The following is a 25718-nucleotide window of genomic DNA, read 5'->3' on the forward strand; positions in this document are numbered from 1 at the left end:
CTTTTTTTGGCGAGACTAGGATGTATAGGGACGTCTGCTTTGATTGAGGCCTGACGGAGTGGGGGCCTCATTCAAGACCCGACAACCTTGGCATAGATTAGGGTTATCCGATGACAATTACCAGTTAATTAAAAATGGTCCACGAGTTTTTATGTGGATGAGGTTGATGGATGCTGTCCAAAGGAAAAGGCCAAACGAAACTGCACGTGCTGTACAAGGAGATTCAATGTGAACAAGCCAATCTCGTATTAGTTCCTATTCCCTCGGTCCCTTCAATTAATGAATAATAGGATGTATATGCATCCTATTATTTTCTGTCAAGATTTCTGCATTTAGTAAGATTTCTGTCATTATTTTCTTTTCAATGAAGAAAAGTTCGTTCAATAATTGATTGTTAGTTGACTATAATCAATACAAAGCATCCGAATATAATTAAATCAGTTTTCAGCTAGACATGTGTCATTGTTACGTTATTCGTAATGTCGAAATTAACGCAAGCATGGTTGTCAGAATCGCTATTCGAATTATAAAATCGTACGATTCTACGATTTAAGGAGGATCACCGATTCTGATTCAGCTAGGTGAGTCGGGATTGTAGAATCGGAACCGAATCGCGTGTTGAATCGTAGAATCGCAGAATCGGGCCAACGCAGCTACGCAAGGTTAAATAACACTAGCTACTATACCCACTCGATGTCCAGATATTATTATTATTATTATTATTATCCCTCATCAGTAATCCTACTTGGAAAAAGTTGTGAAAACATTGGATATATATAATTTATTATTCTCCTTAACAATTATCCCATTTGGTGAAAATTGTGAAAATTTGGTATATAATAATAATTTTTATGATTTTTCTCTATAGCAATTATCCCATTTGGTGAAAAATGTGACCAACGTGAGTTGGCTAGAGTGAAATTCATGATTTTGAGAGTTTTATCATTTACTGGGTCGACCTAACTCGAACATAGGTTAACCAGGTTCTTCTATAATATAGAGTTTCTGGATTCCAAGCAGTTATTTATAGTGCGTTTGGTTTCAGAGTTAAAATAACTTTGATTTTGATTGTGAAAAATAACAAATAATTGTGTAGTGTATTGAGTTAAAGTTACAGTTAAAATCAAAGTTATTTTAACTCTTAAAACAAATAGGCCTTTATATTTTGACCCAGTTTGTGCAAGTTATATGTATATTGACTTTTGCATAATAGTTTGCTGTATTTTTTTTTATGTCTCAAGTATAAAACCAAATCTAAAGAGACAAATAGATCTATTATTATTCTCTAAAGTTATTACTTGGCAACATTACTTTGTTAATTTTGTTGTTGTAGTTATTATGAAAATATTTGATTTATAATAATAATATTTTTTTTATTTTTATCTCCACTTATCATTGTTATTATTGTTTTTTGTCCTAGCAATTATCCCATTTGGTTTATTATTAATTTGTACCTAGCAATGATCCCATTTGGTGAATAGTTATTATAGTTATTATTGTTTTTCTCCCAAAAATTATTTCATTTGGTTTATTATCCCTAGCAATTATCCTATTTGTTGAATTGGTAAATTTAGTGAATTTAATGAAAGTTATTATTATTATCCCATTAATATTATTATATTTTTGTCCCAAGCAATAACTACAATAACAAAATTAATAATAATTTAAAAGAAATAATATTCTCTTTTGGGGAGTAATCATAAAGATGATGATGATAATAATTTTAAAAGAAATAATATTCTTTATGGTGGGAGTTATGGAAGTTTTTGAGCATACAAAGAGTCGATGAGTGAGAAACTCTCATTTGGAGGTTTTGGATAAATAGCATACAACCACTATCTCCCTAGCAATTATATATTATATAGACATAGATTGGTTTATTATCCCTAGCAATTATCCTATTTGGTGAATTGGTGGATAATTATTATTGTTATTATTGTTCTTGTCCCAACAGCTATCCCATTTGGTTTATTATAAATTTTGTCCTTAACAATTATCTCATTTGATAAATTGATAAATTTAGTGAATTTAATGAAATTTATTATTATTATTATTATTATTATTACACTATTATTATTATTACTATTATTTTATGTCCCTATTATTATTATCCCATTAATATTATTACTATTTTTTCCCAAACAATAACTACAGTAACAAAAAAATGATAATAATAACAATAATAATTTTAAAAGAAATAATATTTTTTTGAGTTATAATAAAAATGATGATGATCATCATAATCTTAAAAGAAATAATATTCTTTATTATTTGGAAGTTTTGGACAAATGGCATGGAATCACAACCTCCCTAACAATTATATATAATATCTAGATATATATAGATGCGTCATTTTCTTTTTCACCGTCCTTATCTTATGACCTCCTCACATAATGAGAATAGAACTCGATGATTACGTGACAATAAAACATCATTTTTCAAATCGAAATAAAATAGACTATGGACTAACAATCCAACTCTGTTCTTATTATTACATCAATTCTTTGAATCAAAGGATGTGATATCATGTAATGGATCTCAAGTAGCTAATAGAGTACACTAACAATTTGGTCCTTGATGCTTAAAGGGGTCACCAATTTCATCCTCAACATTTCATTACCATAAAAAACACCTCCGGCATTCCATATCCATCCATCAATATAGTCATTGCCGTTAAAAAAAAATGTCACATTATCTTTTCTCAACTTAAGCACACTCAATGTGTGTGACTAACTAGGTTCATCACAAATCACAATGGGATTATAATATCAACTCACTTGACACTATCAGAAACTTTTTCTGTAATGAAAAACATAATTCCCAAAATACTTTTGGCTCCCATAGTTCATGAGTGACGCCTAGCAGCATATCATGACAATCCAAATGATGATGAATGTATAACTAACGGTTAAGTCTTCTATGATCGTGAACAGTTTAAAGATATTCTTATAAGTTTATTCTGTCATTCATATTCTTAACTTTTTAAGAATGAAGCAATCAAAATATCTTAACGATTTTATTCTAATAAACATAGACAAAATATGAATAATAGAATAAATTTCATTACCAAAATGAAATTATCCAAATATATAAACCGGCTCTAAGGCATATCATTAACATGTACATGGTTATAGGACTGACAGTCCGTCGCTTTCTTCACCGATGACCTAGCGATGGCAAGACCAGTAGCAGATTCAATAGCTGTGGTTCTTCTTCATAATCTATGAATTTAATGCACAAATAGATGGAATAGCAGCAAATAGTGCCAAAACATCTCTGAAACAAACAAAAATGTGCCAGCCGCACTCATGCAACCTTCAGGTCATGAGCCTGATGAGTTGATTGGCCTCAGTCAGGGACTTTCGAACCATTTTAGGAGCGATCAGCAGTTAATACAGAAGTTAAATTTTTATATACTAGGATAAATCTATATATCTATATCTCTCTAAATTTATTTATCTATCTATATATACTATTATCTATATTTATCTATGTCCCATTTTCTTTCTCATTTCACTGCCCCTTTTGTCTCTGCTCTTCCTCCTTTTTCTCGCACATACTATTTACTTCATATATTAAAATAAATCCTTTTATCACCTTTAAAAACCAAGTCAAATTTTTAAAGATTGTATGAAGTATTTATCTATTATCTATTATTTATTGGGTAAATTACAAAAAAAAAACCCAATTTTTGTAAAATGTCTCAATTTTATCCTAAATTTTGTTTTGTAACAAAAAAAACCATAAGTTTTCTAAAATGTCTAAAAAATGACATCCGTTATAACTTCCGTCAATTTTTGCTGCTGATGGTGGGTCCCTTTAACAGTCCACGTAGGTCACACATAGGCTAGTGGGTCCCTTTAACAGTCCACGTAGGTCACACGTAGGCAAAAATTGACGGAAGTTATAACGGAGGTCATTTTTGAGACATTTTAGAAAACTTATGGTTTTTTTTGTTACAAAACAAAATTTAGGACAAAACTGAGACATTTTACAAAATTTGGGTTTTTTTTTGTAATTTGCCCTTATTTATTACTATACGAAGGGAAATACCATATATTACCAAGAAAACCCCTCACATATATCATCAGGATTGATTTATTAATTTTTAAAAAGATAACCAAAAACCAACCACTTCCTTCACCTCATTTGTGGGAGTTCTTCTTCTCTCAATTGCTCATTGAGCGTCTCTCTCTCACTCACACGGCTATTGTGATGCGAACCCCACGAGACCTGCCGCAAGACCCGACAACAAAGACTAGAAATCGAACCCGAATCGCCAATAGAGATTAAGATGGATAGAATACTGACCCGATGGTTATAGAAAACCAAGAACCAATATTATAAAGGAATGGAATATTGACCCGATGGTTATAGAAAACCAAGAACCAATATTATAAATAGCCGAAAATTACAAGCATCCAAGCTTACAATCACGGAAGGTTGCCGAAGAACAACTTAGAGGAAAATTCTCACAAGCGTAGTCTGAAGTGCCTCTAATCAGCTATTCAGCCTCCTTTATATAAGCCTAGGAGAATCTGGAAACTAATAAATTTGGCAACTGGACTATCTTTAGTTTCCTAAAACAGAAATTAATAGAGGAAACTAAATAAAGGCCCCCTAAAATATTTGGCAGTCTTTTTATTCCTTATTCAGCATCTCTTGGCTTTCCTTATGCGTCTACTCTAATCTTAGATGGGCTATTGACCATCTCAAGACAAGTTAATTGGGTAAGGCCCTTTAGAGACCAATTCGAATTAGTCTCCTCTTGGCCCAAAAAACCCGCAAATGAGCTCTCCACAGCTTGCTGGATTTGTCTTGCCTTCGCTCGTGTGATTGGTCCACTTGGAACATGTAAGCCTCCGAGATCTTGTGCATCAGCTCCCTCTTCACGAATCCCACTTCCGAGCTCGTGTGCTTCAGCCCCATCATCGTGCCCACGATCCTCATCACGAAGTCCTTCCGACCAAAACTCGTCGGTTTGACCCCGAGTCGTATCATATTGTCTTGACAACTTTTCTGTCGATATCTTCTCTTGCACACACCTTTTTTTTTACTACCACAGTTAATAAAATTTTAGAAGTATGATCCCGTACATAGTATGAGTATAAGCTATAGTAATATTAATGATCAGTTCACTCACTATCATTCGCCATTTGTGCAAAAAATATAGTACCGTCCCTCACGCACTGACCCTTTATCTACCTAAATCTAATAAATTCTACTTGCATTACACGTAACTTTTCTTAAAAGTATTCGTAGAAAAATAATATAACTTATAACTTTTCCTTCAAATGTTACTAGTTTGTTGAATCTGAATCATGATGCCATGACAGATATTATTATTTGATGTAGAGAAAAATGGATTAAGTTAAACATCTCTTTTTGTCTATATGCTAGTTTCCCTTGTATCTTCTCCTTACAAGCTATTAATAGAAGTAACTCCGAACAAAGAAATAATCTCTGAAAAATTTTTAAAATGTAATAATTTAATCAAATTTGATTCTACTAGTAAATTTTGTCAATTCTTAGAGAATATAAATCTTTTTCATGAACCATAAAATACAGGTAAAATTAGATTCATAAAAGTGTTGTAATTAAAATTTTCAAACGATTAACCTGCTATCCATAATTCATAAGTTTTTCTTTTCACTTGAATAAGCGATATTAATTTGATAAAAAAACTTTTACTTAAATAAAAATAAGTAAAAATATTTGTAAATAAATACAAAATGCAAAATGTTGCAAGGAAATTTAGAAATAAGACTATAAATGTAGGTATTTAAAAAAACATGCATTAACCAATGTGAGTTTGTTTAAGCGGTTCGACGCTTGTTTCGTTTAAATAAGGTCTCGGGTTCGAGTACTTGTGGATGTGAAAAATTTATGCTGGGAGAGCTTTATCCCTTAGTAGGTCAAATCGGCTCGACTGAGTTAGTCAGGACCCAAGTAGGCTTTCAAATATCAAGGTTCACACCGAAAAAAATAACATGCATCAATAAAAATGTTAAATAATCAACTACATAATGCATGGGATAATAAGGTAAGTAAATTTAAAGAAAATAAAAACTAAGTTTATATAATTTTAAGTTAAAATATGTAATCTAGGAGTGATTTATTAATTTATAAAAGATATAAAATTAAAAAATCGAAGTATCTTTTGAAAGTGTTGATGTTAAAATAAAAAATTCATTTCAAAAACTATAAGATTTAATTAATTACCTTAATTATGATTAAAATAATAATATTTGTTTGATTTATTAATCTTATTTATAAAATATATAACTTAATGCTCTTTAAAGTGAATAAAATTGTACATCTTTTACATAAATCAATTGTTTAATTGAGCTAATTCAATATGATTAATTAAACAGTTTTTGCTCATCATTAATTTGAAAATTATGAAAGAGTTAATTATACAAGCAAAAACTTATTAATAAGGCCCAATCAAATAATAAAATATAAAAATTTCTGTTACAAGTGACAATCTCGCGCAACGTATGTTTGAAATGGCAGTAATATCCAATTTGTTGGAAAAGTGGGGAAAAAAAAAGATTACCACGAAGGAGAAATTTCCCTTAAGGGAAAAAAAATCTTCTCTATATCATGAAATCTTATATATATATATATATATATATATATATATATATAAGTTGTTAAGAATCTGAAAATAGATTGAAATATCATGTTTGGTAATACGGAAGGGGTATGGGACGACATTGCTGTACAAATATGACTTTCATATAGTGATTTCATTCCATTACTTTTCAATTCCTTCTCCTCATTCATGTGCTTGATGTCTTTAGACGTTTTTTGAATCTAGAATAAGACATCGGAAAGGAGTAATTTTTGGATTGTAACTCATTAAGATATGTTATTGAGTCTATCGGAATACGTTACCTAAGCTATTTGGTCCTATAAGTAAGGGCCGTTGCAGGATTGTTATATGCTTAAATAATTGCAATGGCCAGAGAAAGATGGATCCCGTGTAATTAAAAAAAAAAAAAAAGAAGTCGTAGAGCCCCGGATATATCAATAATGGAATTTCATCATCGTTCACCCTCAATTCTTCCTCTTCTTCTTTTCATCTGACTGGTTTGGCACTTAAGAAGCTGACTAATGTTGTGCCTAGGATTACATACTTTTGCGTACGACAACCCAAGGCAACCGACACGCTTCCATTCGCGAAATACGAAAATGACTACACATGATGCAAACAAAATTAATTAATGCAAAAAAAAAGGATACAACTCTATTTGAAATTATTAAAAATGTTCTTTGAATGGGTTGGAATTCGAAGTCATTGATGAATCTTAATAACGTGACCATGAGAAAATTAAGAAATTTGTTAGGGATCGGAAAATCGACCCGACCCGTCCGATTCGTCTTACCATTCTGGGTCTATCTTAATACACCCAAATTGGTAATTAAATCCTATTAAGGATATTCCCCTGTCTATATTTCTTTTACATCTATTAATATTATTAATATATCTCTAGAATGTTCTATCAATATCTTTATGAGATATTATACTATTTCTAATTTTAAATTTGCCACGTATATCTACTTGTTGTATGCAATTGAATATTTCATACAGATTACAATATCCCAATATGAATATCCCATACATTTAGGTACCCTTAAACTCTAAGTTCAATCCTCTATTCTGATTCTCTCTCAATCTCCTCCTCTTTTGCAAGTTGTTTGTGTGGTGATTCGTGGAGACTCCAGGCTCATGGCTTGTATATGATCAAGACCCATTTTTTTCACGACCCTAACATTGGCGCTATCTGTGAGAAACAACACGAAATGTCTTCACATCAATTGTTTTCCACCATGCCAAGAAAGTGATCAAACCTTAAGCCAGGAATGGGGGGTTGCATACCCCTCACGGCATGTTAAAAGATCCGACAAAACAAAGTTGTGCAACAAGGCTACCTCACGACGATCGCGCCTCTTGATAAAGATATATGATGCCTTTGCTCTAAGGATATGGCAAGCTAAGTCCCTGCTTTTCGACTTTTATTCTTATAATTTGGTCAAAAGAAAATTTTGGTCTTTGAAATTTATATCGATATTTATTTGTAAAATCTCATGCATATTGGCACGTCCTTTTAAAAGTGGCTCGGAAAAATCCCAAGACATCAAGCACATGTGATTATTAATATAGTGAAGCCATGTTAATGCAATAGCCGAATAATAAACGCCTCCCTTCTAGAAGCTAACTTGTGTTTAGTTTTTGAATTGAGATTCAACTCCAATTCAACCCTATTTTAGAGAATAAAAAAGACAAAAAAATAATTATTACAAGTGTTGACAAATATCGTACAACTGAATGGACATGGGCCATGGCAACATAAACAGAATTCGTCAACCCCGTCTCTATTGATTGATGCTTTATTACCGTGAAGACTGCTTTCGAAATAAACAAGGACTGTAGACCAGTTGATCAAAAGAGAGAAGGAACATAATAGACAGCATGATGAGTTACCGCACAGCAAGGTACGAAATTAGACATTGCCAGAGATCGCCACCTTAACTGCTAGTGGCCCCCGACCCAGTGTCGCTGACGATTGCCCCACCTCTCACACGCATAACACAAACAACCAAGCAAACACTTTTCACATATTGCAGGTAATATTATTTTCTGAATTTTTTTTTGGACTTTTTTTTTAAAAAAAATTTCCAGCGCATTTTAAGTAACCTCCAAGGCTAGCACATCTATATAAGTTCTAGAACGATGCATGTCAATATATAGCTTCAGCTTCGTAAACATGATTTCGAAAATACCAAATTGCTCTCCGAGAAGACATGTTCACGTGTTCATCCTCTATCAAATAGCTGTTGCAGCTACTGCAACTGCCGCTTTCATTTTTACCAATGAAACAGATTACCAGGCATTGCTGGCCTTCAAAGGTCAGATAGCCTCCGACCCATCTGATGCCCTTCGCTCTTGGAATGATTCAGTCCACTTCTGTGCTTGGATAGGAGTTTTGTGCGGTAAGAAGCATCAGCGTGTGACTGAACTTCGACTCCAATCCCTTCAGCTGGCAGGTCCTCTGTCTCCTCATATCTGGAATCTTAGCTTCCTAAGAGTCCTTAACCTCGACGATAATAACTTGAACGGGATACTACCCCAAGAGATTGGTCGGTTATCGAGGTTACAGGCTATTCGTTTAAGCAACAATTCTTTTGAAGGAGAGCTGCCAAGAAATTTGACTAATTGTGCAAACCTCAGGGGCCTATACTTGACTGGCAACAATCTTGTGGGACAAATCCCGGATGAGCTCGGTTCTCTGATGAAGCTCACAGACTTAGTGCTCTTCTTGAATCGTTTCACTGGTGAAATACCCCCTGTGCTGGGGAATCTCTCTGCTTTCATCCGACTTTCTCTAGGCCGCAATCACATTACTGGGAGCATTCCAGCACAACTCGGACATCTCTCCAACTTAGAGTATCTCCAGTTAGGAGGTAACAATCTTTCTAGTCACATTCCCACCTCTCTCTACAATATCTCATCCATCCGAACTTTCGCGGTTGCGCAGAACAATCTTGGGGGGTCCCTTCCTTCTGATCTATTCCTAGCTTTACCAAAACTGGAAGGGTTGCATTTCGGTGTTAATGAGTTTTCAGGATTGGTTCCCAGCACAATACGCAATGCTTCTCAAGCTGTACAATTGGATTTCAGTACGAACACCCTTGTAGGACCGATCCCCGAGGACTTGAGAGGCCTTAAGAATTTGGAATTTCTTAATTTTGAAATAAACAATCTAGGGACTGTAGAAGGGGGTGATTTGAACTTCCTTACCTCCTTAATAAACTGCACCAAACTACAAGCGTTTTCTGCCTCCTACAACAGGCTCCAGGGCATCTTGCCGGATTCTGTTGCAAATTTGTCGTCCACCTTGACCAAGCTTCTGCTGGCCGGAAACTTCATATCAGGAATCATACCTTCAGGGATAGATAACCTTGTGAACTTGCAGCATCTCGCGCTCCCGGGAAACATGCTTACGGGGAGAATATCGAGCTCCTTCGGAAAATTCTCCAAGCTGCAGATACTCAACCTTTGTGAGAATAATCTCTCAGGAGTGATTCCATCTTCCCTTGGCAACCTGACCTCGCTCTTTCTCCTCTACATTGCACACAATATGCTGGAGGGAACTATGCCGGCTTCTCTAGGGAATTGCACACAACTGAATGAGCTATACCTTGGTGAGAATCTCCTAGTCGGCAAACTGCCCCCGGAGCTCTTTGGCTTGTCTTCGCTCTCAAATGGTCTATCACTAGCAGGAAATTATTTAACTGGTCCTATTCCATCTGAGGTTGGTAAACTAGTGAATCTCGAGACATTAAATGTATCGGAGAACAACTTGTCTGGAGAAATTCCACCCACTTTAGGTGATTGTCTGGTCCTGGAATACCTCTATTTGGAAGGTAACCAATTCAAAGGAACCATTCCGCCTTCTATGTCAAAACTACGAGGTTTGAAGGTACTAGATCTTTCACGAAACAACTTTTCGGGGCAAATCCCTGGATTTCTAGCCGAGCTCCCTTTCATCGAAAGTCTTAACCTTTCCTTCAATAAGTTCGGGGGAGAAGTGCCAAACAATGGAATATTTCGTAACCTCAGTGCGGTTTCAGTTGTTGGAAATAATAATCTCTGTGGTGGACCTCCCTCCTTGCAATTGCCCAAATGTAAAGGGGGTGCACCAAAGAGAGATCGTAATCGGAGGACAGTTTTGGCGATCACTATCACAATCTCAATTTTCTCCCTGTTAGTAGGAATCATTGCCATGATTCTTTTTCGTCTGAAAAGGTCCAAAAGCGAAACTGCCTTCACTTCTTCAACCGAGGATCATCACCCTAGGCTATCTTATATTGACCTTTCTCAAGCAACAGATGGGTTCTCTCCTACAAATATGATCGGTGAAGGAAGCTTTGGTGTAGTCTACAAAGGCGTTCTGAGAAGCAACGGACAAATTGTGGCCGTGAAGGTACTCAAACTTGAAGAACAAGGAGCGAGCAAGAGTTTCATGGCTGAATGCGAGGCCTTAAGAAGCATTCGGCATCGGAACCTTGTCAAAACTATCACTTCTTGCTCGACGGTTGATTTCCATGGACAGGATTTCAAGGCTCTGGTTTTTGAGTTCATGCCCAACGGAAGCCTCGAGAAATGGCTACACCCAATCCGAAATGAGATCGAAGGAAATGACAGTGACACAAGATTGAGTGTAATTCAGAGGTTGAACATAGCCATTGATGTTGCTGCAGCAGTGGACTATCTCCACAATGTCATAGTTCACTCTGACTTAAAGCCGAGCAATGTTCTTCTCGACAGTGATTTTTCGGCGCAAGTAAGTGATTTTGGCCTTTCAAAGTTTCTCACTGTCAAAGCATCGGGAACACATAGTAGTTCGATCGGGATCAGTGGAACGGTTGGCTATGTTGCACCAGGTAAAACTGATATGCTCTGTCTATATATATATATATATGTATGTATGTATATAACCAGTCTTTGTCAGCCTTACAGAAACTTGTCAAATCAGTTTGTTCATTCACATTTGTATTGATAGGTCATCAGTTTAGCAGTAATAAGCTACATTGTCTATGAATGATAGATTGCAGGATTTGTATCACTAAACAGGCAAACTCTATGGGTCCTTATTTGTGATGCAGAATATGGTGTTGGTGGGAGAGTATCGACACGGGGGGACATCTACAGCTTTGGGATTCTCTTGCTCGAACTGTTCACTGGGAAGAGACCCACAGCGTCCATTTTCGGAGGTGGGTTTAGCTTGCGTGAATTTGTAGAGAGCTCACCTCCTGATGAGCTGAATCAGGTGCTAGACCCATTGCTTTGCTTGGGAGAAGTACAAGGCGGTCTCCAGCAGTGCTTGCTCTCAGTCCTCAGAGTCGGGCTCATGTGCTCAGCTGCTCAACCAAATGATAGGATGGACATTGGAGAAGCAGCTTTAGAATTGCAAAAGGCTCGGGATGTTCTTGAAATTTGCACGGAAGGGAGCAAAGCGAAAGGCTATATGCTTGATATGTAATTAGCAACTGATGACTTGATGCTTTCATTTCAAGTCATCGGTTGCTTATAAATGATGTCATAAAAGGTTTTCAGTTGGAGTTAATGATCAGACACATTCTCCAACTTCAAGTTGTCAAAGAAATAAATGTCTTCATTCTCTTTTCGGTCTTTATCCTCATAAGATAAATGCATGATCTAAAGACAACCCTGAAACCAAATTGATAGGGATGATTTCGGAAGAAGGAACATCACCAGTGAATAAACTGCACGACAACTTTAAAAATGAATATTTCAATGCAAAGGTGACCTTTGTTTCTCATGGCTTGATTTGATTTTTTTCACGAAAAGCATGTTTCATGAGCCATGGCGACAACTTTTGCGTAGTATTCTGTTTTCCTCCTGAGATGGACGACGAAAACCGAAACATGTACCCATACATACTTAAATTTCTTATGTTCTGTTGTCGAGAACTCCGTGCTGTAATGCATGTCTTGAACTCGCGGAAGGTCCTTCCCAGAGGAAGAGAAGCAAGCCAACTGTTGATCCCTGTTGAACTCGGTTCTCTGATGAAGCTCGCATAGTTTTTCGCTCGCCTCAAATCCCTTCGCCGGTGAATCTCTTTGCTCCCGCCATATTTTCTCTAGGCTACAATCACATCTCAAAGGCCGCATACAACCTTAACTTGGACATCTATCTCCAACTTAAGAGTACCTTATTTTAGAAGCTAACAATCTTTCCGAGGAGAAAACTTCAAGGTTCTAGTGCCGTCAGTTCATGCCCAACGGGAATCTCTAGTCTTTTGTACAATAGACCCACTGAGCAGGTAATAATGCTTAATCGGACCTTCTCTTTATAATAGAAAAGATATCACCATACAATATGCTTTTTTATGCTGCAGCACAAATTCAAATAATTTTTTTATGGAGCATGAATTTTTTTTTTCATGGCACGATATGCCATCCATATTCGATCAAAAAAATGAAGGGAATGGACGGAATACTAATGTGACAGCTTGTTGGGGGAATTTTGCAACAAATAACAAATTAGGAGCGTAAACAAATAAAGTATAAGCTAAAAAAAATTTAAAAAAAAAGAGAGAAAAACCCCATTTGAGATCGAGGGAGGCAGTCAGAGCGGCCCCGAGGGTTGGGCGGCCGGTTGGGCATCGACGGGATCCCTCAAATTGGGGGCGTCAAGGGCTCCTCGCCAGCCACTCTCACCCCTCAATTGGAGCAGGCGGTGTGGTCTAAGCCAGCTGGCGACCCCAAACATATCTCCACGTCAACATTCCCGTCATTTTCTTGACAGAATATGAACAACATGTTGTGCGATGAAAATATTTTAATTTTTCGTGAACAAATAAATGATTTGAATTCATGTTGCAACGTGAAAAAAAAAACGTGTTGTACGGTGATATTTTCCCTTCATAATATTAGATAAATATAGTGGTGACAATATTCCTAATTTTTTATGGTGTGTACCATGGTATCCAAAAATTCAACGGGTCTCGATTAATCTAGTTTGAGCCAATTCGGTCCGTAAGAGAGTAAAATTCGATTTTCTTCATTTATAAGACTTGTATCCGAAACCTCATTTGAGAAAACAAGTATCGAACCGTTTGAACCAATCTATATCGATGACGACATTCCAAGTTTTTCAAGTACATGCAACTTTTTGCATTGTTTTGTAATTTATACGATCTATAACGCTGAAATGTCGAGAAAACTGATAGAAATCAAATCAACCTAGTATTAATAGCCTCGTGGTCTGCAGCAAAATTCGACATCGCCAGTCATTTTTGACACAATTGAAACATTTGGGGGAGATTCTCGATTAAGTGTAAATATTTTGTCCTTTTACGCAATTATCCCAATTTTATTCAATTTTCATTTCATGAATTTCTGCTAATGTCGTTCCCGTTAAATCAGTTGAAGAATTTTCGCGCTCGATACGATCCGAAACCCTAAATCCCTAAAAATCCTTCAATCGGAGATCGGCGAGGCTCCGGTTGCCGGGAAGGACTGAAATCGAGCTAACGAGCACCTATTTCAACCTTCCGCAGTTCACAAATCGCAGCTGCGCGACCTCCATATCCGCCTGAGGAAGCCCTAATTGCGGTTCGCCGACATGGATGCGAAGGACATCCTAGGATTGCCCAAAACGCAATTTCCCATCCCCCAGGAGAAGAAGTCCCGCCCCCCTAAGGAACCTCAGAGGAAACCCGATGGCATTTCGCGTGAGGTGATGCCTCTTCTTTTTCTTCTCCTTCTCCTTTCTTACTCTTTTCACTCTGCATATGGACTGGCTTATGTGACATACATTTGCTGGTTGCCGGTGTTTGGTTTACGTGTTATTGTTTCTTGGGATGATTGCAGGTATATGCACTTACGGGCGGTATCGCGCCGCTTATGCCGTCGATTGAGGTCTCTCAATTGAAAAAGCGGCCGCCTTCAGATGAGAAGGTCTGTTAATACTTACTTCATTAAACTGCATTATATATGATATAACGCATCTCTAAACGGTATCAGAGTGTGGAGTTTCTGTTAGTCTTTTTCCTGCTTGTTAAGAACAAAGGGCTTGCACGTTCCTCGGCTGTTACAAAAACTTTTCTTTATGTTTCAATGCTAAGTTCAAGGAGTTTGGGACAAAGGCATCTGAACAGATTTCAATTGTGATTCAGTTTTCTGTTAGTTCAGTTTTGAAGTTTGTTGGGTCAAATTGCAGATTGTACTATTCTTTGAATGGTTTTGAATTATTGTTCTGAGATAATCACTTCAATATTTTCATTATTGCTCATGTGCATAGCTCATTCACCTGTACCTGTATGGGGCTTCTCCTCTTGTCCTGATTTCTTTATTGACTTGAAGAGAATTTTTTTTCTTTCCTTAGATAACCTGGCAGTGGCTTCCCTTCACAAATTCTGCAAGAAAAGATGACTTGCAGCTCTTCCATTGGGTATGTCTTCTTATCTCTTCGAGTGCCTTAGGACTTTTAAGGGTATTATTAAAGAGATTTTTGAATTTCTCATTATCGACAGGTCAGAGTAGTGAATGGTGTCCCACCAACAGGAGATTATGCCTTCGCCAAATATAACAAGGTATAGCACCAGTGGTGTGGTATCCTCTTCTTCCTGAGGAGAAACTTCTCTGTACCTATATCCTCAGTTAAACATAATTAAGCCTGTGTGTCTTTAAACGTGATGCAGAAGGTCAATATTGTCAAGTACACAGACGAGGAGTATGAGAAATACTTGAGTGATCCTGTGAGTGCACTATTAACAATCATTTCCTTATTGCACATATATATGTCCTGTTTTACATACTGCTTGCACTGGTTCTGTTGAAGGAAATTGAAGGGCTCAAATGCCTATTTCTTGTGGAGAATGTTTCCATGGTTAACCTTAAATATCTTTAGAATGATAAGTTTCATGTCTCTTAGGCATGGACGAAGGAAGAGACAGATCAATTGTTTGAGCTATGTGAGCAATTTGACCTCCGATTTGTCGTGATAGCAGACCGGTTCCCATCATCCCGAACTGTGGAGGAACTGAAGGATCGATATTATAGTGGTAAATGTTTGTCAGTTTCTTTAGAATAATTGTTCATTTTTTTCTTTTCATCAGTACTGATGATGAGGTTACTTTCTTCTTGTAGTTTCTCGAGCTATATTACTTGCCAGAGCTCCTTCTCCTGCTGATGTTGCAGGGCATCCTGTTGTAAAGGTGTCAACTTATATAAGAACCTATTCTTGTATTTATTCTCTTTTTGTGTTTCTAGAGCGTCTTCAAGTGATATAACTTCCTTTGTATTGGGCTTTATTGTTTTAAGACTGATGCTTTATTGAAAGGATCACTGACTCTCTTATCTCTTTTCCTGTTTTTTGGTCCAGGAACCTTACAATATGTCACAGGAGATAGAGCGCAAGCGTGCTTTGTCAATGGTCCTCTCTCACACAAAACAACAGGACCGAAAAGATGCTGAGGTTTCAATGTTCCATGGAGGCCTTTTTGCTCTTGACTGAGTACTTTTTGTCTCTTGCTTATTGCCATCTCTTACATTCACAGGTTCTGGCTGAAGCAAAAAGGATAACTGAGTCACGTTTGGCTGCAAAGGTAGGTCACAACTCATGTCTGCATCAGATCTTTCTACTTTTTTTGTGCTGTTCAAGAAGATGTCAAAACCTCAGATAATGAAAAACGATACATTAGCTGAGTGGGTAATTGCTTCAATTATTTGATCTTGCCTTTCCTTTGATTCAGTATTCATGTGATATATTTTCTGAATTTCCAGGGTGCTGAAGAGCCTGATTTGCCGCCTACAGCCGGTGCTGGTGCAGAAAACAGTGAGAAAGCCATGGCAACGGGTGACATTGCGTCCCCTTCCAATCCTTCTGCTGTTCCTGGAACTTCAGTTGTAATGGCAGACAATGCATCTATACTTGCTTCTCTTCGCATGGTATGTTTGACATTTTAACTTTTTTCTTTGCTAACCAAAGAATTCTTGGTAAATTAAAGAAGTTGTTATTTTGTTTGTCCATCTCAATATATCTGTCTTGTGTCCTTACTGGGGCAAAATCTGCAGCTTCGTGTATATCTGCGATCATATGCCCTTGATCAAATGGTGCAAGCTGCGAGCTCATCTGCAGGACTTCGGACTATTAAGCGGGTGGAACAGTTAATGCAAGAGCTGGGGGTTAGTCTACCTCTCTTTAAACAATTGGATATTTTTCTTCTTTTCTAATCTGTATGATGGCTGTGGGTGCAATTAGTGATAATACCATGAGGTAGGTAGGGAGTATGTCGGAATTTCATTGTTTTACCCTGCGTGTCTCTTCCTTATCTGACCGACCTATTTTCGAGTGCATCTTATGAAAAAGCATTTATTTTCCATAATTGTTTTGTTTGTCAGCTCTTTTTTCTAGATTTCATTATTTTTTTCTCATTAAGATAAGTCTAAATGATTAAATGCCATTATCCAATGGATGAATTGTTTCATTTACCTTCTGATCTGCAGGTCAATCTAAAACCAAAAGTCCCAACCAAAGCTGTGTGTGCTGAGCATCTTGAATTAAGAAGAGATATTTTGGCTCTTTTGAATCTTCAAAAGCAGGTATTCAGGTTTTAGGCTTGACATAATTTCCCATGCCTCCGATCCTTGAATCATTAATGATGAAAAGTTTGGATATGCTTTTTAACATTATATGCCCTGCTATTACAATACCCTTGGTGAAACACTATTTCTGTGCATCCATGTTTTCCTTGTTCTCACGAGCATATATGGTCTTTCTGGCGGGATGGAAATGAAGTTTTTTGTACTAAATCTTTTATTGTCTTGATTTTGTCAGTTGCAAAATAAAGAAGCAGAAGGTTCTTTTCATGATAGTCCGTACTCTGAAGCACCGGGCACTCCAAAGGTGAGTCACCTTACCTGCTATTGAGTGTTTTGCCTTTCTTTCATGCGAGTCTGTTGCTGTGTTGTCTTTAATTTTCATCTTACTTTTGCAGCGGTCAAATCGTGACCAGGATAGACCTTTTATGCCCGAGGCCTTAAATTTCGGAGGTACTTAAACTTTTCCCTCTTTTTTGCTTTCCTTGATATTTTAAATCAATGTTGTATATTGTGCAATCACGCTGCTTTTTGGGCAAATAAATTGCAGCGGATAGACTCGGCAAAAACAATCAGAAGCGCAAGGTGCGTAACTTGTCCATCTTGTTCCCTTCCCATAAATATGAACAGATATACGCGCTTCACTAGTAAAGTATATGTTTTCGCGCATGATTATTGATGGAAGAAATAAATGATTAGGGATTGCAGGTGCCAGGGAGGACATCAGAGGGTGCACCGTCGCCTGCTCATAAGAGGCCTCGGAAGTTAAAGGCTTCCGATCTGTAGCTCGTAGGGTATGGTCTTCGGAGTAATTTTCATGTTCATCTATGCTCTGATTCTCGAGCTTAGTTCATGTTTTTCTCGACCAAAATCATCTTGATGGAGTGGGCCACAGGTTTACTTCTCGAGTGTAAGGGTTTAGGTGGGCTATCTGCAGACCGTTAGCCGCTGCACTGTTGATGGAGAGAGAGCCTCGGTTGGACCGAGACTTTCCACTTGCTCCGTGAGAGGTTTCAGTGGGGCCTGCTGAACTGTTTTGATGAAACCTTCAACTGATGAGCATTTCTGTACATCTTTCTGTAAATTGTGAAGCGGAATGAGAATTTCTTTCCTTCACTCAGGAACTGCCGTGCCGAATATGAAAGAATCTGTCTAATCACGGGAGAAACGGTTCTTCCTCCGAAACTCGGGAGAAATTATTAGGTTAATTTGGTTCACGACGTCATCAATGAACGAAGTCGTTAATTGACTGACACGTGTATAGTTGGTCCTACCAAATGTAAAAAATCCACACATTCATTATTTTCAAGGTTGGCTACAATCCTCTCTCACCTCCATTTCCCTGCTCTCCTCCTCACAAGTTCCCGGCTTCTCCCTCTCACCGGTGACCTCACGTTTGACCTTTGCAATCTCCCTTGCCGGCTTCTCTCTTCTTTCTTTTCTTCTTCCGTCCGTGCTTCTCCGTCATCCATATACCAATATCTATTTTATTCGGCAAATTAAGGGTTTCGAGTTCGACCTATCATCTTGCCAAGACAGAGGGAGCGGTTTTAGGGTTTGGGACTTTGGGGGAAATAACTGGCTTAGCTTAGGGAGGAGAGACGATCTTCATTCCCTGCGGAGTGCTTGCACCTGAGAGTCATCCCAAATCCTTGACCCTCGAGCACAAAATCAGTACTCACCGAAAAGTTTCAATCCTTACACTTTATAACATTTTGTATCGTATCAATGAAATTTATCGAAAATTGAAAAATGTCGTGTGGCCTACGGCACTATTTTAGCTTTCGAAGTTTGATTTATCATTTTGTTTTCTTTTGTTGCCATTGGTCAGGTGGAGACTGGAAGGGAGGAGCGAGGACATGGCTTTGTGAAGGAGGAAAGCAGGGGAAAAGGAGAGGGACTGAGAGGAGGAGAAGAGATAATCGAATTTGGGTCAAATTTGAATAGAATAAAAATTGGGGCTTTTTAAAAATATTTGGTGAGACCAGACGTACACGTGTCGGTCAGCTCATGGTTTAATTCATTGATGAAGTGGTGAATTGAGTTCACCTAATAATTTCTCAAAACTTGGTGTATCCGAGCGCTTCTATTCTCTTCGCATCGCTTAGAATTACCCTTGTAATTGTTTAATTCGCCCGATTATTTTGGCCGAACTTGGGTACATCTACCAATTCTACTACCAGTGGTACACATTTGAGGCACAAAGCAAACATCTGATTTCTAGCCACATCTTTCTAGTTCTCTGGTCGGTGTGTATGATTTAAAAGTGGCCAAATGAGGCAACGGGCAGCCGCAGAAACTTCACAGTGCATTTAATTTCCTTTCATTTTTTCTTTCTTTCTTTTTTTTTTTGACGAATATTCTTTCTTTCTATTTTATTTATATGGCTTTCAAAACTTTCCCATTTAAAACTATTTTAACGGTTGCGATTCCAATGTAGTCAATTACACATCAGCATCAGTATAGCTTTTAATTTGTCACTAGTGAAAATGGCCGTGCTGGGTCTACTTCGTGTTTTTGTTGTTATTTAGAAATACGACCAAATAATCTGCTGTTTCTGAATGAAATTTTCTCGATTTTTTGAATTTTTAATATCAAAATAAATATATATTAACATAATTTCGAAAATTAAATAAATAAAAATTTAGAAAATTCCTTTCAGAAAATATATATCAAAATATACTTATTTTGATATTAATTTATGTGATGAAATATTTTTTAAAGATATCTCATCATGTAATCCTTTAGTTTCATAAAATGTTGGCACCAAACATACTAAAAGTGTTCCCATATTACACGCGGACGTATTAATTTTATATGGTTAGAACCATAATTGAAACTACTTATTAAAGTGGATACATGCGAGAACTTAAAAGAATAACAAAACATATACGTTCAGCGATAGCTTTGACTGAGTGAATGATGAAAATGAAGATTGGAGAAAGCTAGCTGGAGGGGTATCAGTGTTAGAATTAGAAATATGTGGTTTACGGGCGAGCGTCGTACGAAGTAATTAGAGCCACGCTTAGTTTGCGGGTTCAATATCAGTACGGATTTGCCGTAAATTGCCGGAGGTAGCGAAGCAACTCGATTAAGTGTTGGAAACATGCAAGTATATGGGCACATATGTCATCAAGTTGGACGTTTAAGAAAAAGAATCTGGGATAATACAGACCAAGTTGGATCTCTAATCAGTTTAAAGACAAAGCCTAAGAGGACTTGTGGCTGCTTGCGGGCGATTAATTAGAATACGCAATTCCTTTTTTTTTCATGGGAGGTTTCTGCCAGTCGGATTTCCTGCTGAGGGAATGGGATAAAACTTTATATTATATCGATTATGAAGAAACCAAATCCAGAATACATTAGCGATCGGAAGGCAGTTTCTTTACAAAACACGGTATATAATGTCATGGCAAGAGCCTCTGGCCATGTTAATGCAACAAGAGAGTGGAGCTAAGCTAATATCTCGGGTTATGGTGCCCGATCTCTTATTATATTAAAACTCTTTTTTCAGTGACGACGTTTGCACATCTTTTTTTTAATGGAGCTCGTGCGGAGAATGTAAGTGGGTCGAGTTGCAAAGATCACCAAGTAGTAGGGGTAAATAAAAATTGAAGAAATCCAGTGTGAGCTAACCGAAATATAAGAAAACTATAGGGGTCTAAATGAAAAATTAATACAAAAAAAGGTTCTGGCGGGAACTGAAAATCCCATTTCCGTCTGGATTTATATCAGAGAGAGCTGTGCCGGAGATTGAGAGAGAGCGAGAGAGCGAGAGAGAGAGAGAGATGGAGGGAGGGAGAAGAGCTATGGCGATCGAACAGTTCCCATGAAGAAGAGCAAGAAGCGGACAAGCTAAATTCCTCACGGAAGCTGCCTGCTCAGGTAATTCTGCTTCGTTTCAGCTCTCGCCGATGGAATCTCCGATCTCCCATTTATCCTCTCCGGCATGCTGACTGAAACTGTTAATGCACACCCTTGCTTGAATTTTGATATCCTCTGCTTGCAAAGGAAGCAGCTCGAAGATTTCTCCCATCGTTGCCGATTATATTTGATATTCTCTCTAATGTTTGAGGCTCATGTAAATTGATAACAGTGATCTCATTGAGTGCCATTGCATTGAAGCATGTCCTACGGGTTCTGATTGAATGCTGATTTCCCCAATTTCTTCTATAATGAACATTTACTCAAGAAGCTCTGCATCTGCTGTTTCAACAATTTACTTCTCTGATTGCCAAAAAAAGAAAAAAAAAATCTCGGTCTATCCATTGGCAACAATCTTCCACTTGGTAAATGCATTTGCCTTTACTTAACATTGTCATTAATTTTCATTGCTTGGTAAATGCATGGATCTTTCCTTTCCTTTCAGATGGTGTATTATGGAGTCGCCAATTGAAATAATGCCTTTATGCGCCTTGAGGAGTTTTATTTTCAGTTCAAATATGTTTTTCTGTTGCTTGGATTTTGTGCTCAGGTGGTGAATTTCTGTTGTTTAGAGTGGTAATTCTTTGTTGTTCTTTGCGGTTAGATACATTTTCTTTATGATCAGTAGTGTTTCAAAATCACATGCGTAGTAAACAATTTACACTCTTCGAGAATAATGGCATGGGAGAATGGCAAATATTTCCTAGAGTAATCTTTCCTCTTGGAACCTTTAGATGGTTTTGGGTCAATTTATTTGTCTTAGTTGTTCAGTTGTAGATTTGTCCTTGGTGTGCTCTACTGAATTGGTTGGCCAAAAGGTAGAGGTGCTCTTCAGTTATATAATCGTAAATCGCATTGACAGTTGCTGCTGTAGAAAGAAATAGATGAAAACTCATGTTTAGTGATCTCAAGGGGTCAACTGCCTTGGAGATCATTTGTCAATTGGTATAGCAAGTCATGTCTGCACAGAGTAGCATATGTGACAAGATCCTGTGAAGTCCCGAAGACATCATTAGTTGATACATGCTGGGTGTCTGACATTCTTTATGCTGGCGAACTTTGATGTAGGCGGTGATGTTATTTGAAACAATAACTATAATATCTTAAAGTCATCAGAAAGTCTCTTTAAAAATGGAGCTGATCGATGTAATTCTTTTCCTTAATTTGGTAAGTTAGCTGCTCTTGTAACAATCCGAAATTAACAAGCAAGTCACATTCACTTGCATACAGAACCAGTTGCTCACAAAAATTAAACCCCATACCATGCAAGGAGCCAATGCAGGAATCTAAGCAGGACAGCTTATGAGGCCGAGAGACACTTGAGCTAAGGTAATATTTGAATTTCCTCCAAGTCAAACTTTATCGAACGTGGGGAGTTTTGTCCCAAACAGCAAGCCAAGTGATGACTGTGCTATAGAATGTTTGAGGGAGAATTGGACTAAAAAGTGCTTGACAGTCTGCTTTCCCATCTTCTCATCTTGTTCCAAGCGTTTGTTAGTGAATCTGAGGCTCGATTGTCAGCTCCTAAGCAACCAAGGAAGCTGCTTTTTCAGATTTGATAGCGTCAGCATCAACATCCAGAGGAAAACCAATTCGTCACTTCCTTTTGCTGTTATCACTAGGGATGCAGTGGTCCATATCAAAGCAACTGGACAAATGCTTCATCTTTTCTTTTGGCCTCAGCCTCATGGCGGGAATCCAAACGAATCAGCAATCTGAAATTGTTGATACTGATGACTGCAACAATTTATTTGCCAAGGGCAAACGATGGACAAATTTATGTTTTGGTTTGGATTCTAGTTGCTATGGTACCATTTCATTTGGTCATCTCTCATCTGAAAAGCAGTTAATCATACTTTAATTTCTTCTCGCTCCACCAAAGGGTACATATTAAGATAGCCAACAAGAAGAGTAAGAACACAAAACTGCTGCAGCAATGTGACATAAATGATTGGAAATGCCTCTGGTGGTGATTTTGCAAGCTAAGACAGGGCAGATCTCTTATGTGTTCTATCTTATGGAGCATGTTTGGCACCTTTATTCTGTTATTCCTCAGAAATATGTTGGATCTCAGCCTCTAACTGCATTGCTCACTTCCATAGCAGCTGAAAGGGTTGTTTTGCTATGTTTAGAATTTTACTATTGACTTTTGAATCTTGTCAGTCTGTCTTTTTGCGTTAATACTATTTTGGTCTCTTTCTCCATAAACACATGTTATATCCATCTCTTCGTTATAAACTCTAGAGCTTGTGTTAGGTTTTTTATGTTTTGCTTAGTCCTACATTAAATTGATTTGTGGTCTGAGGCTCCAACTCAATCTGCATACATATTCTCAAAGCGGGAGAGTGCAAATATTCATGACTTGGGACACAATTTTCTTTAAGCCACTGAGGTGAAGTTTCAGTTCACCCCGCAATGGTTTCTTCCAGTGCTCACGTATGCTCTTCTACAGCTGAAGTGTGATGAATTAACAAGCCATTTTTTGCAGTGCCCACACATGCTATTCTACGGCCGATCTGGCACCAGCAAGACCACCACTACCCCTGCAGTCCCACCAGCTGTCCGGTTAAACGAATCTATCCTCAGTTTGTTAGTAAAGCGAGGTAAACATACTATTACACGGTTGTTGTCGGTTTACTGAGTACAAGAGTGTGTGCTTTATTTGAGGAAATACCCTTTGAATCGACCTTTTAGCATTCATTGGATATCGAACTCGTCGCATTTAGTTCTGATGATTCCCCAAAAGAGTGTCTTCTTTCTGCTAATATAAGTTAGAATTGCCTTGGACTAGTTCTCTTTTGATAGCAATAGCAAATCTTTCTTTCTTGCCCTGTTAATTTGCTATGTCTAACAGAAGATTATGGTTGCTAGACAATTATTGAATAATCGAAGGGAGCTGGACGATCGACCATAGCAAAATGACAATTGCATTGAAATAATAGCCTCCAGAAGAATTAATTTTTGCCCAACAATTATTAAAAGAAAAAATAAAAGAACAAAAGAATTTCTTAATTTTGCTGCACTAACTAATATCCTTCTCCTAGTTATGAATCGTCTAATATCCTCCTCCTGCTAATTATGAGTCATCCATCGTCTTCTAATTCTTGACGGCACAAAGGGCAAGTACGGTTGGTCTCAAGCCAGCGGAGTATGCATGAGTTGTGGAAGACGTGCTTGGAGGGCATCTCCGTCAGCCTCACCCGATTACATTCAGGGCCACCCCTCGAAAGATCTTCAAGGCAGACCACGCACGTTCCAATATCACCAGCTGTCTCCCCGGCAACGAAGCTCGCTGCATTCAACTTGCTGATGGCCGTGCTCGATGCCCCGTGCAGTCCTTCATAGGGGAGGGCCTGCACCCAACTGCCGTCATCAGGTTCAACCCAAACCACCTCGACCTTAGTGATCTCCAGGTTTACTGAGGCGAAGAACTTCTTCGTGTGCCCACCATAGACGTCAGAGAGGACGGCCCCAGTGATATCATGCCCGGGCATGGGGTCGAGGCCCAGGTCGGCGAGATCACAGCATAGGAATGACTCGAGCATGTGGGGGTTGCGGAGGAGTACGACTGGGAGACGGTGACGGTGGTGGGAGCGCGGGTAGAAGTCGTAGAACTCTTCAACAATGATCTCATCGCCAGAGTGGTCTTGAACAATGAACCGATGATGCTTTCTGGTGAGATAAAAGTCGAAGCCTCCTATCAGCTCCAACTCGGAGGAAGAGGATGTCGACGTGGTGTCGACGGAGGGGTCGGTGGTGCTAGCCCAGTGGTCCAAGAGATTGCAGTGGGTGCTAGAGTGGATCACCTGCGACTGCAATTCCCACAGAGATGCCATCGCCGCCACGAATCGATAAACAAGCGAACACAGCAAGAAAGAAACAGCGCTAGAGACAGAGGCAGAGACAGCAGAGGGTGAGTGGTGAGTGTGAATTAACGAACAGAGAGAGCCGTTAGGGCATGATTTGAAAGCTTAGTTTACGCGGTAATTTGGGATTTTTTGAAATGTTCTCGGAATTTCTTATAATAGGAAAGAAGGCGGATTATTAACGGTAAGTAATTCGGGTTCAGAAGTACAAAACGAATTTCCTCGGATGTTTTCTTGATTTTGTTACAACGGTAATATTGTTCGTTGTTTCCTAAACTTGATCTGAATAGATTTTTATTCTGCCCTTTTTTTTATATATTCTCATCTCATCGGTCGATTTAATTCACTTTTACATCTTTGCACATCGTGGTCATCGATTTGATTAGAGTGAGCAATATTCTCAAATCAGCATTGTAAAATGAACCAGTAAACGGTCGAGCCATTAAAAAACACACTCCAATCTTTCAACTCCCATCGATACTCAAAAGTAATGAAATCACATATTAATATGATCCTAACATATCCGTAAACATTTTCCTAACAAAATCATCCCATCCCGATTCTCTCTCTTTTTTTTTTTTTTTCTTTCCCCTATGGGAAATTCCATGTATAATTTCTTCCAAGAGGAAATATCAACCGAATTGTTGCATGAAACCCACTCTCTTCATCGTCGACAGGACAATTATCAATTCATCGAACACAATGGGCACCTATTTCTCCCAGTCCAGCCAGCTAACTACGCACGAGTCATGAAATAGTGATCATCACAGACATCTTTATCGATCTCTT

General features: G+C 38.0%; 3 protein-coding genes across 6 annotated transcripts; 2 read left to right on the forward strand and 1 right to left on the reverse strand.

Annotated features, from left to right (window-relative positions):
- Positions 1-8388: 8388 nt before the first annotated feature.
- LOC116212787 (probable LRR receptor-like serine/threonine-protein kinase At3g47570) lies at positions 8389-12198 on the forward strand. The gene is made up of 2 exons (XM_031547483.1): positions 8389-11454; positions 11677-12198. The coding sequence occupies exons 1-2, from the start codon at positions 8745-8747 to the stop codon at positions 12051-12053; spliced, it is 3087 nt and encodes a 1028-aa protein (XP_031403343.1). The 5' UTR covers positions 8389-8744; the 3' UTR covers positions 12054-12198.
- A 1558-nt stretch (positions 12199-13756) lies between these two features.
- Positions 13757-19333, forward strand: LOC116215662 (SWR1-complex protein 4). Of its 4 annotated transcripts, none has more exons than XM_031551464.1 (18): positions 13757-13873; positions 13963-14275; positions 14410-14496; positions 14924-14989; positions 15072-15131; positions 15240-15296; positions 15473-15602; positions 15688-15755; positions 15923-16015; positions 16098-16145; positions 16324-16488; positions 16615-16725; positions 17047-17142; positions 17378-17446; positions 17538-17592; positions 17690-17724; positions 17848-17933; positions 18971-19333. In XM_031551464.1, exons 2-17 carry the CDS (start codon positions 14162-14164, stop codon positions 17923-17925), a joined length of 1332 nt encoding a protein of 443 aa, XP_031407324.1. In that variant the 5' UTR covers positions 13757-13873; positions 13963-14161; the 3' UTR covers positions 17926-17933; positions 18971-19333. The 4 variants fall into 4 exon arrangements, with proteins under 4 accessions (XP_031407324.1, XP_031407322.1, XP_031407323.1 ...); XM_031551462.1 differs by having other exon boundaries at positions 13758-13873; positions 17839-17933; positions 18971-19332; XM_031551463.1 differs by lacking the exon at positions 18971-19333 and having other exon boundaries at positions 13758-13873; positions 17848-18259.
- A 4341-nt stretch (positions 19334-23674) lies between these two features.
- LOC116213167 (E3 ubiquitin-protein ligase RNF149-like) lies at positions 23675-24976 on the reverse strand. The gene has a single exon (XM_031548013.1). It carries the CDS (start codon positions 24897-24899, stop codon positions 24147-24149), a length of 753 nt encoding a protein of 250 aa, XP_031403873.1. The 5' UTR covers positions 24900-24976; the 3' UTR covers positions 23675-24146.
- Between the last annotated feature and the right edge of the window lie 742 nt (positions 24977-25718).

Source organism: Punica granatum, chromosome 7 (genome assembly GCF_007655135.1).
Source record: "Punica granatum isolate Tunisia-2019 chromosome 7, ASM765513v2, whole genome shotgun sequence".
Lineage (NCBI taxonomy): Eukaryota > Viridiplantae > Streptophyta > Magnoliopsida > Myrtales > Lythraceae > Punica > Punica granatum.